The sequence below is a fragment of the Cataglyphis hispanica genome, chromosome 14 (genome assembly GCF_021464435.1).
Source record: "Cataglyphis hispanica isolate Lineage 1 chromosome 14, ULB_Chis1_1.0, whole genome shotgun sequence".
Lineage (NCBI taxonomy): Eukaryota > Metazoa > Arthropoda > Insecta > Hymenoptera > Formicidae > Cataglyphis > Cataglyphis hispanica.
The window spans coordinates 5316994-5336267 of NC_065967.1; the positions used below are offsets into that span (position 1 = coordinate 5316994).

At 31.1% G+C, this 19274-nt stretch overlaps 1 protein-coding gene and 1 long non-coding RNA gene across 4 annotated transcripts in view; one reads left to right on the forward strand and one right to left on the reverse strand.

The window, feature by feature from the left end:
• LOC126854772 (unconventional myosin IC) overlaps window positions 1–19274 on the reverse strand; it is a 25859-nt gene continuing 6585 nt past the window's right edge. The window contains exons 1-20 of one of the 3 annotated variants that reach the window (XM_050601803.1): window positions 18865–19194; window positions 7045–7261; window positions 6564–6679; window positions 6400–6470; window positions 5960–6168; window positions 5485–5667; window positions 5077–5283; window positions 4532–4794; window positions 3978–4147; window positions 3739–3893; window positions 3337–3465; window positions 2975–3128; window positions 2501–2732; window positions 2070–2300; window positions 1711–1870; window positions 1290–1535; window positions 967–1182; window positions 589–689; window positions 321–423; window positions 1–231 (exon numbers count right to left, since the gene is read on the reverse strand). In XM_050601803.1, coding sequence (XP_050457760.1) covers window positions 217–231; window positions 321–423; window positions 589–689; window positions 967–1182; window positions 1290–1535; window positions 1711–1870; window positions 2070–2300; window positions 2501–2732; window positions 2975–3128; window positions 3337–3465; window positions 3739–3893; window positions 3978–4147; window positions 4532–4794; window positions 5077–5283; window positions 5485–5667; window positions 5960–6168; window positions 6400–6470; window positions 6564–6679; window positions 7045–7170 — 3087 coding nt within the window. In that variant the 5' untranslated portion in view covers window positions 7171–7261; window positions 18865–19194 and the 3' untranslated portion in view covers window positions 1–216. Of the gene's footprint in view, window positions 232–320; window positions 424–588; window positions 690–966; window positions 1183–1289; window positions 1536–1710; window positions 1871–2069; window positions 2301–2500; window positions 2733–2974; window positions 3129–3336; window positions 3466–3738; window positions 3894–3977; window positions 4148–4531; window positions 4795–5076; window positions 5284–5484; window positions 5668–5959; window positions 6169–6399; window positions 6471–6563; window positions 6680–7044; window positions 7262–8248; window positions 8652–18864; window positions 19195–19274 lie in introns of those variants that run through there. The other 2 variants (XM_050601802.1, XM_050601804.1) reach the window with 2 other exon arrangements.
• LOC126854826 (uncharacterized) lies at window positions 14050–15587 on the forward strand. The gene is made up of 3 exons (XR_007688154.1): window positions 14050–14258; window positions 14378–14566; window positions 15413–15587. It is a non-coding gene; the product is annotated as an uncharacterized LOC126854826 (long non-coding RNA).

A 19274-nucleotide genomic window follows, 5' to 3' on the forward strand; every position in this document is an offset into this window, starting at 1 on the left:
TTTATATCAGAACAAAAATGATATTGTCAGTTTATCATCTTTTCACAATAAAGTACACAAAGATTAATTTAAAATGGCTGTAAGTTAAAGTATTATATATTAGTATTCTTCCTAAAATACTTTGTCACATACTCTAAATCACAATGTATTAAGGCCACTGTAGGCATCATAGCACTCGATTTTTCTGGTTCTCAAAAAACTTCCTTCGAGGTATTATTATGGAGAAGTGACCTGAAATTTAAAGATTTATGTAATAAATTCCAAGACAGAGAAAATTGCTAAAATGAAAGGATCAGGAGTATTCAGATTTGAATATTTACCACTAATAAGTGTCCACTCTGTCGATTCTTACTGATTGCCGGAGTGGTACCAGTTCTAACTTCAATGACTCCTTCTTTACCACTGACTAGTTTGTGGGACACGCTGTGATTTAATATTGTATTTATTAGAAATAGAATAAATTAAAGCAATTAACTAAATTAAATTTTTAATAGTCCAAATAATTCTAATTACTTAAATTTTGAGAATATAAATGAATAATGTGATAAATATAATGTGTAAAAGTTTTTAAAACTTACTAATACTTACGATTCGGTATTGACGATTTTTAGAATATTTGGATTACTAGTAATATTGATTGCTTTTGTTAAAGCTTCTATTATATGCGGAACTTCCAAGATCAAGTCGCCCTACATAAAGTAAAAATGCATAAGAATATTATATATAATTTATTTTCTTATATTTATTAATTTTAGAAATCATTTGCTCTAGAATTGAATTGTCTTCTTATAGTTTAATTAAATCTAATTATAATAATTAATTACTAAATTCTTTACTTTCAAAAAATTTCTTATTACATTATGAATTTATGACATATTTATTTATGCAACAAACTTTTATTTTATACGGAGTTTCTGTGTGTTAATTTAAAATATTAAGATTTAATAAAATTTCAAGGACCAAAACCTTATCCTTTTTCAATTCGGGCGGTATCCTAACGATGAGTAAATTATCGGATTCCCCGGTGACGACTAGTTCCTCAATAGCTTTATAAGGCAAACGATGCTTAAGCTTGAAGGTCTTGAGTGTATCAAGGATGTACACTGCGTTCTCCGTTAAAATGAGTACTCTCTCGCGTGGTTTATAACCATGCCGATCGTATTTAATGACTGGAGTTGCGTACTGAAAAGTGGCGATTTCAATTTAAGCTTCCAATTTCTTGGGCTAGTTTCAAATGCTTGAAAAAAAGTATAAGTAAATATTATAAAATTTTACAGAATTATTTTTACCTTTATGCTTTCTCCGGAAGGTAGAATATTATTGATAAAGCTCTGTCGAAGTGCTTTGTGCTCCGCACCAAGACGATCGGATAGAAATCTCGGACCTAGACTCTTTGCGTAGGATTTCTTTTTACCCTTGAACAGCGACTCCGCGAGAATCTTCAATTCGAAATGTTCTTTATCCTCTTTGCTTAACGCCATCCGGTAACAACGTGCTTTCCATCGCTTATGCATTCTGCGCAAATGCTCTGATGCCTGCCAAATCACGCACATATATTTATTATATGTTGTATAACGAGCAAAAAAAAAATACAAAATATAAACTATCTTAAAACATATATAATTGTATTCATATGATATTAATTTAATTACATAATTGTAGAAGTAGTGTACATTCTATTTTGCAGAGAATTTTTATTTAAGATCGTACCTCTCGGCATGAATACGGGCTTGGCGGCCAATAATTATTTAAGACGCCCGCTGGTAGTGTTTTCGAGAGTCTAATGAGCCATTGCGATTTCGCCAATTCGATAAATGCCTTATTAATTGCAGTAGGCGGTCCTTCTCGAGTGATGAATCCTTCAATAAATCTGGAACAAATTGAATTTGTTGACATAACAAATACATATAATAAAAATTTATATATATATATATATATATATATATATATATAAATTTTAAAATACGAAAATACATAATATAATATATATAAAACACATAAAATATATTAAATGTAAAATATAAATATTCTTCATATTTGATAACAGGCGCAGAATGAATGAGAAATACCTGCGAATAGTAATAACCGCTTGTCGTCGCTTTTTCGCCTCGCGTTTCGCGAGCCATCTGCGAATGTATTTCTGGAAAATAATCGCCGCTTCTCGCATCTTCAAGTATCTTCTTCTCGCTAATATACATTTCCATTTGCTCTGAATAATGGCGGCTATTTCATGCTTTTTTATTTGGAACGCATCCTCCGTATTAAATAATGTTTTAGGAAATCGAATGAACAATTTTGTGCTGGAACATAATTAGAAAGTTACGGGCTTGAATACATTCATTATTGATTTATCAAAATTATTTCCATAATTTCTTTATTCGATTATTTGGTTAGAATATTTGTGTGTAAATTTAAATTATATGTTATAATAAATATTCTAAATCTCTCATTCTAATATATAATTTGGAATATGCTTTTAGTATAACGGACATAGTCTTACTTGCCCATCCTATATTCATCACGTTCATAACCGAGAGCACATACAAGGACTTGCACACCATCCTTAGCTGAACCGTGATAATTTGGCCAAGTTTCCGAACAGAGGCATTTGTAACGCTGCAAAAATTGCTCGTACGGTCTTCGATATGCAAAACCGGCGCGTCTCACTCGTAAATTTTCCATAAGTCCCAAGTACTTTACTTGATGCAGCACAATTTTCTCGTTAAACTGATCTAAAAAAGCGCAAGTTTGATGAATTTCGGGTGATAATATTCAGTTTTTATCTTTTTATGATTTCACTACTCCCTATATTATCTTTATTTTTATATTTATATCGCATACGAAAATTAAAGATAATTTATTTTTATATATTTATTGTATATCTTAAATTATATATTAGTAATTTTAAAAAATTACATATTTCATAGGAACTACTGCTTGTATTTTAATCTTATTTAACATTAGTTTTACTTACTGGGCAGTTTAAAATCGTTGGGTTTGATACAACGAATGTAAGACGGTTCTTTGCCCATAAGGATCTCAACCAGATTATTCAAGCTATTTTTAAATTGAGTTATGGCAGTCTCTGGACGTTTCTTACTGGTTAAATCTTTCACATCAAATACAGTCTGTAAGAAACAAAAAACTTGCACACTAGCCAAAAATGCAGAAAACATTTCGGATTAAAGAAAACATTTCCACTAAGAAGATAAAAATTATTTTTGCAAATAATTTGTTGATTCAAAAGATTGATAACTTAGAAAATTGATAATTTATAAATGATTTCTTTTATAAATTTTAGTTTAGAAAATTTTCCCATGGATGTTAAAATCGTACCTTTGTGATAGAATTCGTTGTATGCGACATAACTTCACGTAAGTCTCGGAATAATAGATCATTATTTTTCTCAAGAAATCCCCGTACATTATATGTTACATCACCAGCGTAATGGACCAATCTGAATTCCTGAAATGTTAAACTTATTTTCAATTTTACACAAGTCCCGTAAAATAATTATTATTAATATATGAAAAAAAATATTAATATAAAAAAATTAAAAATTAAATAACAGAAATTTAAATAAATGAGAATAAAATAAATAAACTGAAATAAAATATAATAATTGGAATTTTTGAATAAAGATAATATATTTGTCTTTTCAGTATATACTTTGAAATATTATTATTTAATCTTTAATAATTATAAAGTTTATAAATAGTAAAGAATCTCTCTCCTTACGTCTCGGCCCATAATTTTCTGCGTTTGTATGTCTGCCTTCTGGTGACTGATGTAGTGAGGATGATTGTTTAAATTTACATTCAACTTCTCCAAGAAACTCATATCCGTTGGTTCCCCAGGTCGCAAACATTCTTCGTCCATTAAAGATATTATTCCTGCAGCGACAATGATTAATTAACTATAGCATATAATCACATGATTGACCGAACTTTATATGCAAACTTTTGTAAAGACTCAACCTTTATATTTCTCCTCGATTAAATCGCAGATGATTTTATTGTTGAAATATTCTATGTTCTCCCAAGCTATCCCTTCGCGCAAATATTCCTCTTGTTCTGACTTTAGTGTCAATTGGATGAATAACTGTTGTAACTTTTCGTTACAGAAATTAATACAGAATTGTTCGAAACTGAAATGATAAAATGATAAGTTACCGTTAATTAAAAAACATAAGACGTAACATATTTGTAATTGAAAATATTTAAAATAATTAACTTTCATTAAAAAATTCTAGTTTCCTCAAATAAATATCACATAATTTAATATAGAATATAAAAAAAGATATGAAAAAAATTATATATACAAATATAAAAATATAACAAATAATATAAAATATAACGTATATAAATATAAAATGTATAAAAATATTAATAAGACATTAAAAATGTAGATAAAATAAAATTAAAAAATTTAGAAATTGCTTTTCTTTGAGATTATTATTTGTGACATAATATTTTCAAGCGTGAAATCTTTAATCATATATATATATATATATATGCTCTTCGATAGTTACCTGTTCTTCTGGAAAATTTCGAAACCGTAAATATCCAAAATACCCATGACCATTTTACGCTGTGGATCAGTCTGGGGTTGCAGCGACTTGTTGAGTCTAGTCACGAGCCAGGTGAATAATCTGTCGTACACGGCCTTTGCCAGCGCATCTCTCGCATAAATGGCTAATTCCCTATTCAAGGGTGAAACCACTACATCACCGTGCGCGTCTATGGTACGATGAGTGAACGCCTTTGCCAGCACGTTCACATCGCATCCTAACAACTATTCAATTGACTCATTAGCCGTTTGCATAATCATTTACATTGAAGGATAAATCGAAAGATGATATCGTGACATCAACTTTATAAATAGTGATTTTGTGTTTGTACATAAGAACAATTGTACATAAAAATCATGTTCAAATAGATAATTAAAAATAAATAATTATATAATTACATTATATAATTTTTAAATTTTATTAAATTTCTATTAATATATATTTTGATCTCGCGAATAAATAAAACTATTATAACGAAAATTGAAATAGATTTCAAAACTGATTACCGTAGCAATGGCATCGACAGACGCAGGTTTCAAAATCGTCGCCACACCATCCTCTTCTGTAAAACCTACATTACCCATATGTAACACCGACGCAACTATGGCAAATAGATCATCCTGCTCTTTCTGAGACATTTCCATGGTCTTCATCGCGCGGACGACCTCTTTGTATTGATTGGCATCGTCGATGGTATCCACCGTACCTTTCGTCTAGATCGATTTATAAGAAAAAATTAAAAATATTATAAAAAAATATCAAAAGCAAAGATATAGCAACTTAAAATGTAAAATATAAAATATAAAATGTAAAATATAAAATGTCAAACACCATATGTGAAATATATAGAAAATATAAAAAAATAGAATATATAAAGAATATATATATAAAGAATGAAAATTGAATGCGCTTACACCATTGCTCAGATAGAAGAATGTGTCAAGGTTTCTTTTCAAGAACAGTTTTCTTAATGTGTCATCATCTGCACCTGTCAAAAGTTGATAAAAGATGTGAAAATTGCGCTCGCCCACAGATTGATGGATCACGCGAGATTTCTCCAATAAATAGTTTAGAATATTTCCACCAATTGGGTCTCCCTAAAAATAAATAAACATATTCAATCCAGCAACGCTAAATATTTAGCAGATCGAAGTACTTCTGCAATAACAGGTGAATAAAAAAAACATTGATAAATAATTATTTTAATGTAAATTATATTAAATTTTTTAGTGTAATTTTTTTCTTATTCAAATCATAATGATATTTTTTCAAAAAATAAGACAAAATATAATTAATTTTCGCTTTTGCGAATAAAATTGTCTTCAATTTCCTTGAATTCTACTTTGTTATTTTAAAAGAAATTTGTGCGTTATTAGATAGAAATTTTACCTGAAAATTAAACTGAATATCCATATATTTGCCGAAACGAGATGAATTGTCATTGCGATTCGTCTTTGCATTGCCGAAAGCCTCTAGCACGGGATTGCTGCCGATCAGCTTATCGTTTACTTCTTCCACCTGCTTTTTATGCCCCGTAGCAGCTGCGATAAACTGCAAGACTTTCTTGGACGCCTCTGTCTTTCCAGATCCCGATTCGCCTTTATATTAAACGTAAAAAAGAATATAAAAATATGAAGAAGAAATTTGGATGATAAAAAAAAGTAGGAAAAGAAATCTTATAAAACTGAAAAAAATAAATAATTAAATTTGAAAGATTAATGTAAAATTAATAAAAAACATTCGAAAGAATATAATTAATTAAAAACGTAACTATGGTTTTCTAGTCGTTTATAATAATTAATATGAAATAAATTAAAAAATATATTTACCTGAAATTAAGATGCATTGATCGCAATTCTCCTTTGCCAGGGACTGATAAGCGGTATCCGCAAGGGCAAAACTGCAGAAAAAATTTTTCATAATAAATGTGAAAAATGCCAACATTATATAATTCGACTTATGCACGGTGGCTTTATATAAGAAGGATGCTTACATATGAGGAGGCGCTTCAAAAAAGTTTCTTCTGTGATAATACTGAATGGTTTCCGGAGTGTAAATGGGCAGTTTCTTGTATGGATTCACCGATACCAGCACTTGTCCAATGTACGTCTGCGATGACAAAAAATACGAATTTTTGAAATTATTATTTTATTATACATCATTTTTTCTACATTCAACTGTGTACGAAACAATTTGTTATCAGTGATACAATTCAGAAAGTATCGATTGTAAGCGGAAAAATAAAAATAAGAATCATAGCATAAGATTTTTAATATTTTTTATATTACAAAACATGTTCTCAAAATTTACTCTCATTAATGATGAGCAAAGCCACATAAATAAATTATAAATAAATTAAAATTATAATATTTCGCAAAAATTAAACAAAGATACAATAAGCTAAATATAAAATAATTTAAAAGTTTCTTTTGCGTAAATTTCTTTACAAGGAATTAATTATACTTTCAACTCACATAAATGAGATCCTCCTTGAATCGTTTTTTCAAATTGTCGATGAACGCAGATTCGCTGCGGAAATCCTCTAGCAGAACGAAGTCCTGAACGCCAACTCGATCGCGCTCGTGCAATCCACGCTCCATATTTTCGGGCAAATTTTGGCCGCTTTTGAGAATTTCCGGTCTCGGAGGGTCCGGCTTACTCAAGCCACCTCCAGTGTTGATTGTATTTACGCTGCAAATATCGGTCAGAATCAGAATTCATTGTTGTCGGTATTCACAACGCGTCCATTTACTTATTAATCGATATTTTATCTCGCAATTTATAATAATGTCATTTTCTAACGCTATAGTTACTTGCATAAATTACAAGCAAATAAGAGAAAAGGTAGCAGAAAAAAAATAAAAACAATTTAGTTATTTTTTTTCATTTTTATTATATTTATAAATAAAAATTTTCTAAATGCTAAGAAGAGAGAGAGAGAGAGAAAGAGAGAAAAAATATAATTTTTTATATTGTTTTAATTATTTCGAAATTTTGCGTTGCAAATTTATTTTTTCAACTAAACGTCAATTTTTAAAATTTATCTAGATTAATTTATTCATTAGAAGAATAACATAAACGTTCGATTTTTATATCTATTTTTTTTATAAACTTTAAATCGGGAAATCAAAAAAAAAAGATTTTTACTAATAATAATTTTTTTGTATCGGTAGGATTTTTGTTTCAATTATTTTGCAGTAACGTTAAATATTTATTTAATAGGTAGCGTTAAACAAAGCTGCTTCTATTTGATGTGCCGACGTTGTTCTATTTGGCCTCGCGGCCTCGTAAATGATAAAGACTCAGAGATTAGATATTGGAGCGGTTCATAATATTCAAGTTGCCAACAAAGGCGAACGACGATAGATCGATCGACAAATATTTCTATGCATTAAATAAATGATAAGGAACAAGAGAAAGTCGAGGAAAGTCGAGAGAAAAATACCGCATAGTCCACATAATTTAGGAGAAAATACATTATTTCCGGTATAGCCGCTAGCGAAATGTCATAAAACTTCGAAATTACTGGATATATGGATTTCGGCGAGTTATAATTAAATTTGACATTTCAAACTCTTGACAGGTTCGTTCAGCAAAATTCGCCTCCCGTGACGAAAGAACTTTAATCCGATCGGGTTTGTAAATTATTGCGGAAAACTTTCGAGAAAAAATACTTACCCCATATTCCGCGATATTTCCTGTGAATAGAGCCTAGCAAATGGAAAATCCAAATGGAAAAATATACACGAGAAGATCCGATTCGATTATCGTGCTCGTTTCGACATTATTAATCGCGAGCGCGAATCCGACTCTAGTCCTCACTACCTGGTTAGGATAAACGCGAATTGATAAGATAAAAACGAATTTGCCGATTCACACACAATGTAACGTCTGCAAATTCAAGCGGCAAATATTAGGTAAGATTGTAAAAATTTCGTTCGGAAAAATCAGCGAGCGAAATGATTTGTTGATTATTCTTGTCAAAAGGACACAGTTTAAGTAGAAATTAAAGATATTAATTTTCGATAAAATTGTGCATTAATTACTTTGAGTGTAATATTTCTCGAGTGTTATTCTTCGAAGAATTATATAGCAATAACTGCAATCATCTGAGAGATAACAGAAGATAATCGAAAGCTATAGTAAGTAAACCTCTTCAAGAAAAATGCAATTTTTATTTCCCAAGCGAATCACAAGATAAAAATCGCCCCATCATTTTATTTAATATCTCATTCCATGGGAAAGCCCATAACTTGAGTGTTCTCCAAAAAGTAATGTTATAATATCACATGGACAAATAAATAAAAAATAAGACCTTTAATGAATTTAATTGAAAAAAATTGCACAGATATTATTTTCAAAATAATTGTTGAGACGCACCCACTCGAGAATTAACAAAGTATAGCGAGTAATAAACGCGTAATGCAATTATATTACTTTGGCAACAAATTTCATAATATAATAACAAATCTTCATCAATGGGAGAAATTTTATATTTCGCGATAAATATATCTAATTGTCTCTTTCGATCTCAATACAAACGCGATTATTTTTTTTACAATAATGAATTTTCTCGCGTAATATAGAAACCATTAGGAAGATCACGAGTCACCAGGTAGAAAGCATTATTCATCGTCACATCCGACAATATTTATTGTCAATGAAAACGCACAAAAAATTCCTTAAATATTTATTTCGATTCGCGGGCTATACTGTGGCGAAAAAGTCACCCGTTTACCGTGTCGTGACTCGAATATTCGCTTTGACACAATGCCAAATGCCGCGGAAGAACCGAAGAATCGAGGAATCACCTGCGCCAGCTACTCAAGAATGACCGAATAGTGACCACTGCCTTTCATCGCCCATTCCCTCTCCCATCTTCCTATAGTTATCCGCACGACTGATAGCGGAACGAAATGGCATTTAACAGCGAGATTCTTTAAACGTTTCTTTAAATCTTTCGATATACAAACATATAGTAAAATTTTCCAGAAAGACGTTTATATATCATCATGATTTTATTTTCTAATTAATTCGCGTATGTTTTCATCCATGAAAATATATGTTAATCTAACCATAAGATAATGTAATTTTCTAGTTCCCCGCAAATTACACAATATATCATACGATTATTCTACATATAATATTACAAAAGAAAATTTATTTATAATCAATTTTCTTTAAATTATTTAAATATATTTATATTTTACTTTAAAATTTATTTATGTAAAACAATTTCAATTTATTAATTTATTATTATTTAATAATTACATATGTTCACGTTATTATAAATTAATTCCGCAAAAATGCATTAAAGTTTATTAATAATTTTATGTAATTTTTTATATAATATGTATGTTTTTTATATTATATTAATTATTTTTATATAAAATTATCAAAAATATTATTATATCTAGAATATCAAATTTCTGTTATAATTAATAATTTTATTGCAAATTCAAGGAGATTTTCTCAATATTTTAGAATTCTAACAATTATATTAAAATTAAGAATACAGAAAAAAGATTAATATCAGATAACGTGTTCGTGTGATTTGAAAACCGCAATTGCAATCGTTCAACCGTATAAATTGCAATTTCAAATTAATCGGTGCAAGATCAATTCTACTCAATAATAGAGAGAGAAGGGAGGGGGGGCTTCGACATTAAAATTTCAATATTTAATCTAATCTCGATTAATTTTTTTTCCAGACACACACGTAAGTTCTCGCAAAGATTGATAAAAATATTTGTAGTTTTTTCACCATTGAAACCTTCGTTGTATAAGGTTGTCTGATCGTGTAACATTCTTCGCGTGCGATTGTATTATCGCGGATTAATGACGCATTGCTGCATTAATCATTTTATTAATCTTTCAACCGAGAGTCGATCAATTCTCAAAACGCGACACATGAAATCTGAAATATCATATTCCTATCTCACACATATAAATTAATAAATTCACACACACATAATATTACATAAATTATTATTGATAATAATAATTTAATTATATTAATTTAATTATACAATAATAATAATTTAATTATATTAATTTAATTATACAATAAAATTATATATGTATACATATGATACATATAGGATTCAGGCATAATATTTCTCATTCGAAAATGAGTTTATTGATGACGAATCTAGCGAATGTTAAGACGCATATGACGTCCGGTGTGCATGAGGGAGGAGGTCAAAGAGATAGAGAAGGAGAAAGAGAGAAGCAAATGTGCTGCATTATTAATGATCTTCCCGGGGCTACAAGATCGATAATTAAGCTATGTTTACATATCTCCGCATGAATTGATCTTTCTTTTTTGGTGGGAGGGGAAAATCGATCTGACTCATTGACACTCGGTCATGAACCTCGAGTTCGATGAGTAATTTCCCTCCTTGAGAGAATGCCTTGATGAAGGTATCGCAAATATACGGCTCGCAATATATTATTTATATTATATTATATGCAGCGAGCCACAATCGTCCTTCTTTCTGATCATGTACAGTGTCATCGATGATGCGGAGAGAATTATCAATCACGTGGCACACAAAGAGGCCCATTGTCGATGCTCGTCGGCTGTCAAAAAATGGCGTAAGCCAGTGAATGTAAACGGTTGCGCTACGTCTACGGTTCGATTTTTTTTAATTTTTTACCTACACGATGAGTCACACGAAACAGAGCACTTAAACTAAAAAAAAAAAAAAAACAGTTTAGATAAGAATGTTATGTTTATACGTGACTGCAATTTGTGCTGCAATTTTTCAGCCTCTTGTATGCATAATGATGTATATATAGGGTGTCTGTGAAAGATCCGATGACTGATCGGCCAATATTTTCGAAGTCGATTCCTTTTTTTTTTTTCTCAGCGAAAGCATCGAAGTTCCCCAGGTCGACTTTTCTATATAGATTCCTGATTAGCGTGAGTTAACGCGATGTTTTTTTATTTGAATAACCCGGTAGAATCGATCGTATGCCGCGCGTGTGCAGCATTCACGCGAAACGGAAAGTCGTCCCGCTGCATTTTTCCGCACCCGCACCGCGCTGAATCGGGGACACTGACGTAACGCGTGATGAGTCAAGGGGAAAAAAAGGGAGGTCTCTCGAAGAGATACTTGGCGAGTTAAAAATTGTGGGACGTTTTAACGGGAGGTCGTCACGTGACGTCGTATTCTAAGAATACACACGAAGGATGCAGCAAGGATATATGTATGTCGTCATATGTCAAAAAATTGCATCGAAAAATGCCGAGATAATTTTTTTCATTGATTTAACATTTCGCGCAGATTAAGAAATTAATGATATTAATTAATTATGTTATTAAGATCGTAAAACTTGAGCTTTTTTTTTATTTCTTATGTTCAATGCGGAATTTTACTATTTAGTTGCTACTTCCAGTCTAATTTGTACGAATTTTGGAAATTTCTCGACACGCTATTGTTATGTAAAAGTGTTTGTAATAACTTTTTTATTTCCATCGTCTTGTAATTTACATTCGTCTATCGTTAAGGAACAAAACAACCTATTTCCGGAAACCGGTTAGACTTTTGTCGATTCTCTTATTCGCCGAGAGAGAAGACGGGTTTTCACTGCGAATAAACACTCGTGGAATTCTTGTTTCCGGCGAATTTTACGGCTCGCGAACTGAATAACGAATGAGCGCACGTCCGTAAAGTTACGATGAGCGATGGCCTAATATTTCGTCTGAAAAGTCATAAAATAACAGCGTGAAATTTAGAAAAGAAATTTGGAAATTCTAATTAAATATTAATCGCATTTACGACCTGTCAAATAAATAATTTCGAATTGATTTAATAAATAATTTAAATTAATTTTTTAAAATATGTAATTTAAATAATTTTTTAAACTAATTTAATAAATTCACCAGCCCTGAATCTTTTTTTAATTTCGACGCCCTGTAGACGCTAGACATAACGCGACACGTCGCGTGGCGTGTTTTCGATCGCCGATGGGTGATTTCCGGGACACGTCCCGCTATCGCACGAAGCCCGCATAGTAAAAGCGCGAGTTTATCTTATGATAATAAAAGGAGGCGCGTACACACAGAGGTGACATTTCCTGTCTCCGTTTTTCCCTTTTCCTGTACACCAAGATACCGTTGAAAGTTTTACACCGAGGCAATTTCGCAGGTTGCTTACAATTAGATTTATGGGGTCCATGGCGCAAACTATTTTCAGCGCGAGCCAGCTCTTCGTGTCGAGGATTTCGGAGAGCTTTTTGTCATTAAGAATCTTCTCCTCGCCGGTTATACCATGATTTACTTAGAGATAATAAAATTCCTTATGTATTATATATATATATATATATATATATATATATATATATATATGTATAATTATGTTATATATATAAATTTTTTATTATATTTTATATCAAATAATTCTAAAATATTTTTTATTTAGAGAATATAAAACAGTCAATATAAACAACAGCATATATAAGCCATTTTCTTTTTCAATTATGTATTTAATATATTCTTGTATAATGTAAGAAAAATATTTGAAAATAATAATAAAATAAAATTTCGATATTAGGAAATATTGTCGTTTTATTAATTCTTATATTACTTTTTAATTTAATATAAATAATTTCTCAAAAATTTAATTCTAATATTATCATAGATTATTCTATTTTTATCATAAATATCAACAAATATTATGCGCACTTAAGATGAAAACGTTAGATAAACGAGGAATTAGAAAGATTAACAAATATATTCTTAGAAAGTACACTCTCCTTATTGACAATCCACGATGCTTTAAAGAAAGTCAAACACTTTTAATTTTCAAATATTTTATATTTGTAACTTTTTTTTATTTTTAATATATCATAATTTTTTTTAAATTATTTTTGCACAAAATGTGATTTTTCGTATGTAAATTCGCGTAATGATTTTTTGTAAATACACACACATAAATGCATATAATTAATAATAAGCACATGCTTAAATAAACTATATATTGATAAAATAATGCAAATATCATCACTATTATTAATAACCCTCCGGATATTATTCTTTTATTAATGATTAATAAATTAAATTGCGGAGGCGTGGAGATCTTACGTATTCCTCACCGAATCTTTCCCGGGAAACCGGTTCGGATTCGGACCGACCTTGAGTCTCGGTCATCCTCTCGGACTTGAAGTTCAGGGCTTTCAAGGTGTTTGTTCGCGGTAGTGGTGAGCCTTAATAAGCTCCGTTCGCGGTTCAGACATCTCTCTCTCTCTCTCTCTCTCTCTTTCTTTCGAAAGAGAGAGAGAGATACAGAAAGAGAAAGACGGGATGTACATCGTGTATAATAATAAACCGGCCGGGAGCGAGTGGAAGGCGAGAGGACAACGAGAAGAAAACGAGCAACAAGTAAACGGGTGGAAAGACCCGCGAGTCGATTTAACGGCGAACCTTAAGTAAGCGCCGATTCTATTTTCGGTAGGTACTCGATTCCTCCTTTGAACCCAGCGCGAGTTAAGCGCGCATGTAAAAGTCATCCGGAATTGGCAGAGGACATCGCTCTCCAATAAATTTTTATCTAAATTCCTCGTTCTCGAATATTATAATCCGGTTCATTGTATTATGTGCTTCATCATTCATTATTAATTCATTATTTTATTGTTTTTTTCCTCGCGTAACTCATCGCTTGACAACGGATTTCTCAGCTTGATCGTACGTATAAAAATATTTGTATATAAAAAATTTCTAGGACGAAATGTCATAATGCACATTTCTTAAAACTATAACTTTCATATCGAATGTACTTTGTAATGTTTTTTTTTTTTTCGTAGAACGTGAACGCTGAAAAGTCGCCGTCGGAATCGCTGATGCATAAATAGTTTTTGGACAAGTCGCTGATCTCTCGGTATGTCATTGTCGTCGTAATACAATCCGATATCCGAACAGAAATTCTATCCGAGACGCTTACGTCAGACGAACGATGTTTAATTATCCGGACAAGAAAGGCGCCGAAGCGACAGGTGATTATAAGTTCCGATTTATCCGAGTTTTATCTCGCGAGATACATGACGTACGTTAGGATAACGGGATTTTTCGTACCATTTCTGTCATTACGCAATCCGTTAATTAACGAACTGTGCTACCGTAAATTCGCGAACCGTGAAATGTCAGGGCGGACAGACGCGATTATTATTACGTGTGCATAAAGTGTGACAGTGCATTAAAAAATGTCTGGTCAAGTAAACGTTCGGTGAGCGAAGGTGCTTGCGAGAAATTGAAAAACTTGTGCTCTTAGAAAGTATATCTTATTTAGAATTTGCGATGCGCGTCAAAGAAAGTAAAAAATTTTAAATTTTTTAGTATTTTGTTTCTCCATGTAATTTTAACTTTCTCTCTCTCTCTTTCTCTTTTAATATAATTAATAATTTCTATTATATTTTGTAATTATGACAGTATAATAAGTTTTATTTATTATTAGAGTAATAGCATGATTTTTTACAATGTTATTAAATTGTTTAATTATAATGTTTACAATTTTTATTTTTTTTTATATCGTTAATTATATTCAAATGTTGTAAATGTTCTTCATATATTTATCAGATAAAAATATTTAAATATCTTGTTTCTTCATATAATTTTAACTCTCTCTCTCTCTCTCTTTCTCTTGCTCTCTTTTAATATAATTAATAATTTTTAATTTCTATTATACTTATATTGTGCAATTATAATGGTTATGCAATATAATATTATAACTCATTTATAATTATATTTATTTATATTGTTATATTTGCCACGTAAATAAAATTGTTAAATTATAATATTTATTATTACAAATTCATATTTTGTTATATCATTAATTATTCAAGTTGCAGATACGCCTCCGATTTAAAACATCAGAGAAAAAAAAACATCAACATACAGATTTGAGATTTCATCTTCTCGACTTGTTTATCGTAACAATCGCCAACAATGTGCCAAACGAATTATTATAATCGCTTGATCGACAATTTCGTAAGCGTTCATTAAAGCGGAGAAACAAACAGAACCGCAAATTTAGAAGATTGCTCTCTACCATGCGATGAATCAATTTGATTCGCGCTCTCAGGAGAAATGTATAACTCTCGTTTCTTTCGCCCCCTCCCTCCCACCCTCACGCTTTTGCGAACGCATCCGCTCCGATTCTCTATCCGGAGTTCTCTCGCGATCTCATGCCGCTAAATAAACGCACTTTCTGGGAAACAAACGCACTCCGTGTCCTGCCCACGTTTCCTCTCGGTCTCGGTACAATTACTTGCGTGCCAGTTCTCGCAACGATGTATGCGACGATACACGATACGCGATCTCTAGCACTAACAGCGATAACAAGCCTTTGTGCGATCGAAAACAAAATTATCTCGTTTTTTTTTTCTTTGTTTATTTCGATATCGATTTTATGTACAGTTAATGAATCGCAAAAAGTTAATAATTCATTCAAATGATGTTCCTTCCATGCGTGTTGTGTGTCATCTTATTTATAGAAGCTTAAGAGACAAGCTTGACATTATAAGATCTTTACTCATATTTTTTTTTAATTTTGATAAATCAAAAGATTAGCTACCTGTTATTTTTAGGGTTGTTATCTATAATTATTTGTTATTATTTCACGACCGTTCTATTTATGTTGATATAACGATTTCTCACAGAAGGTAAAATTGATTTTTCCCATTTTCCCTTTAAATATAAAATTAAGTCGGATCGATAAACAGATATATTTAAGTGCTAGATGTCAGACATCAATAAAATACATGTAAGATAAAAAGATAAATAAAAAAAGTTTAGTAAAGAATAATCCATCGAAACACAATTCTCTTTTCTCATTTACCTCGCTCCCTTTAGATCGTAGAACTTTATATTTCAATGCATATATATATATATATATATATATATATATATATATATATATATACTCACATACACGTTTCATATCCCATTCATTATTATTATTATTATACCATGTCGTTTGAAACCAGTCGAACCGTCACTTTCACGACTTTTGGGGATCAGGGTTTCTGCCTTTGTCTTAAAATAAAGAAAGATCGCTTTCTCTCATTTCCTCTTCGAGTACTCTCCTAATAAGCTTCGAAATAAATTCAAAGATCCCACGGCGCGAATATTCCCTAACCGACATTAATGCATCGAATGAACTCTCGCTGTTGTTCCCGCCTTCTGACACTTTCCAGGAATATAAATCAGCTAGTATCTATGCGGAATCCCATAGAGTTATTACAAAAGATTTTATGAACGCAGCTCTGTCCCGATTTAGATAAAATTAAAAATATTTAAAAATAAAAATCGAATAAAAAAATGATTAAATACGTGCACGATAATCGCGATATCAGTGCGTAATATCGCGTGGCGCGATATGATAAATTATTTAAAAATATATATCAATTTAATAAATTTGATAAATTTTTACAAATGTATAAGTATGTTAAGTTATAAAATATTATATAAATTTACGAACAAAAGAAGGATGGAGATAAATTGGCCGAGAGATCTGTCATCCGCTGCAGTAACGCTTTAAAAATGAAGACGTCATTGATATCAGGATCGACAGTCGCCTTCGATAAATTCGAGCGAGCATCGAATCGTACTTAAAATGCAGTAGCGCCACGATGTAAACCTCGACCTTGGCGGACCAATGACATTTTTATCAAGGCGGTTGAAAACCGTTAACCTTCGCTCGAAATCGACAACGATTCCAACGAGCGATTTCTTAATCTTTTCACGATGTATTCTACCGTGTCTTTTAAAATATATATTTTACAAAATCTATCGGAGTATATTTCTGAAGGCTCTTTCATAAATTTACAATTAAAGTTGACACTAAACTTATATATCATAATTATAGATTGTAAATTATTAATGTTGTATTAAATTTTGTGTTAATTAATTATATATGTTATTGCAATTATTACGCGTGTACTTTTAAAATATACTTATAAATTAAATTTCCTTTTGTCATTAAATTAAAACAGACAAATTAATTTTAAACAAAAAACAATATTTTTTAATTTAATTAAAATATTAATCAAAGCTATTTCATTTTCATATTAAGTTCGACTACAAATTTAAATTTCACTGACAAAATTCTTGTTGAACAAAAATTAAACCGCTCTTTGATTATTATTTTAATTAAATTAAAAATAAATAGTCTTTTTGTTTAAAATTAATTTGTCTGTTTTAATATATTGACAAGAAAATGTAACTTATGATTAAATTTATCATGTTATATAATCTTGCGTGAATTTTAATATCAAAAGAAAGGAAATTGGCTTATCACTAAATTATAGTATGAATATCTGATTATCCTCGCGAAGCTGATTCGCGCATTTGCTCGTTGAACATATTGTTGTTACGAAGTAATTGACATGAAACGCGATTGTAATAAAAAATAGGATTCTGCTCTCACTCTACACGGATCGAAATTGCGTATTGTATAATAAACGATGTATCACGATGACAATTGGCGACAAGAGATGTAAACAGCTCTGGCCAATTTGCTGAAAATGACTTTACACGAATCTGCGAATCGCAAAGTCGTGCGTGCATTCAAGACACCATCTGTATCGTCGCAATACATCTACGACAATCCGTGCGTTCTTTCTTAATAAAATCCGAGACGCGATCGTGATTTCTTCTCTCGTGACTCATGCAATGATGTAAATTTATGCGTTTATCCTCGAATCATACATTTCTTCTTTTTCGATATTCAAATAATCAGAGCAAAGTTTCGTGTAACACGATTAATAATAAATTAAATTTTCTTCTTATTAGTGATAAAAATTATAACAAACGATCTAATTTTTAACAAAAATCTATTTATTTTTAATTTAATTTTGTTAAGATAATAATCAAAACGTTTTTCTTCCATCAAATCTTTGTTAAATTCCAAATCTTTTTAAAATTCCAATAAGGAGTAATATTTGTATGTAAAAATTAAAAGAAAATTTTTATTACATAACAATAAAATATAATACAATATAAATTATTATTCCACACATTAATGTAATTTATTATTAATATAATTTAAATATTGTTAATTTAATATAAAATTAAATTTTAAAATTTAGTCTTATATTAATTTAATATAAAACTTATTATAATACTTATTATAATACACTTATCGGATAGCTGATTTAATGAAAAGCGATAAAAAAGAAAAAAATAAATTTGAGATTCGCCTGCATGTACTTGTACGTCTTTCCCTCGGCCACGATCGCCGTAATAAACCGTAATAAAGTGTGCTCGAAAGAAAAAGGGTACTTCGCGTACTCACTTTCGTTCCGCGCTTCGAGTACTCTCGTTCTCGGGTTCACGATGACCGAAGGCTCATGAGTCCAGAAGAGCAGCGTGTCCTTTCATCATCGTCGGATCACAATCAGAGAGGAGCATCGCCGAAAATCGCGAATTGTCACACGGTCTACGCACGAGTATATCCACGCAGGATCTCGCAGAAAAAAAATCGTCGTCGTCAAAGGATAACGGAGTCCAATCGCGAACGCGACTGTTGTTAGACGCGTGTGATGTTTCACCGTGCACACGCCACGGTGTAACATACGAAACTGCCGGTTTGAAAAGAGCACTCCTCTTCGGTGGCATATAAGGTGGCGGCGGTAGAGAGAGGAAGGATGGCAGCAGGCACACTGGCAGGGACCGGAGCGATTTAACGGAGAAGGAGAGAGGAAC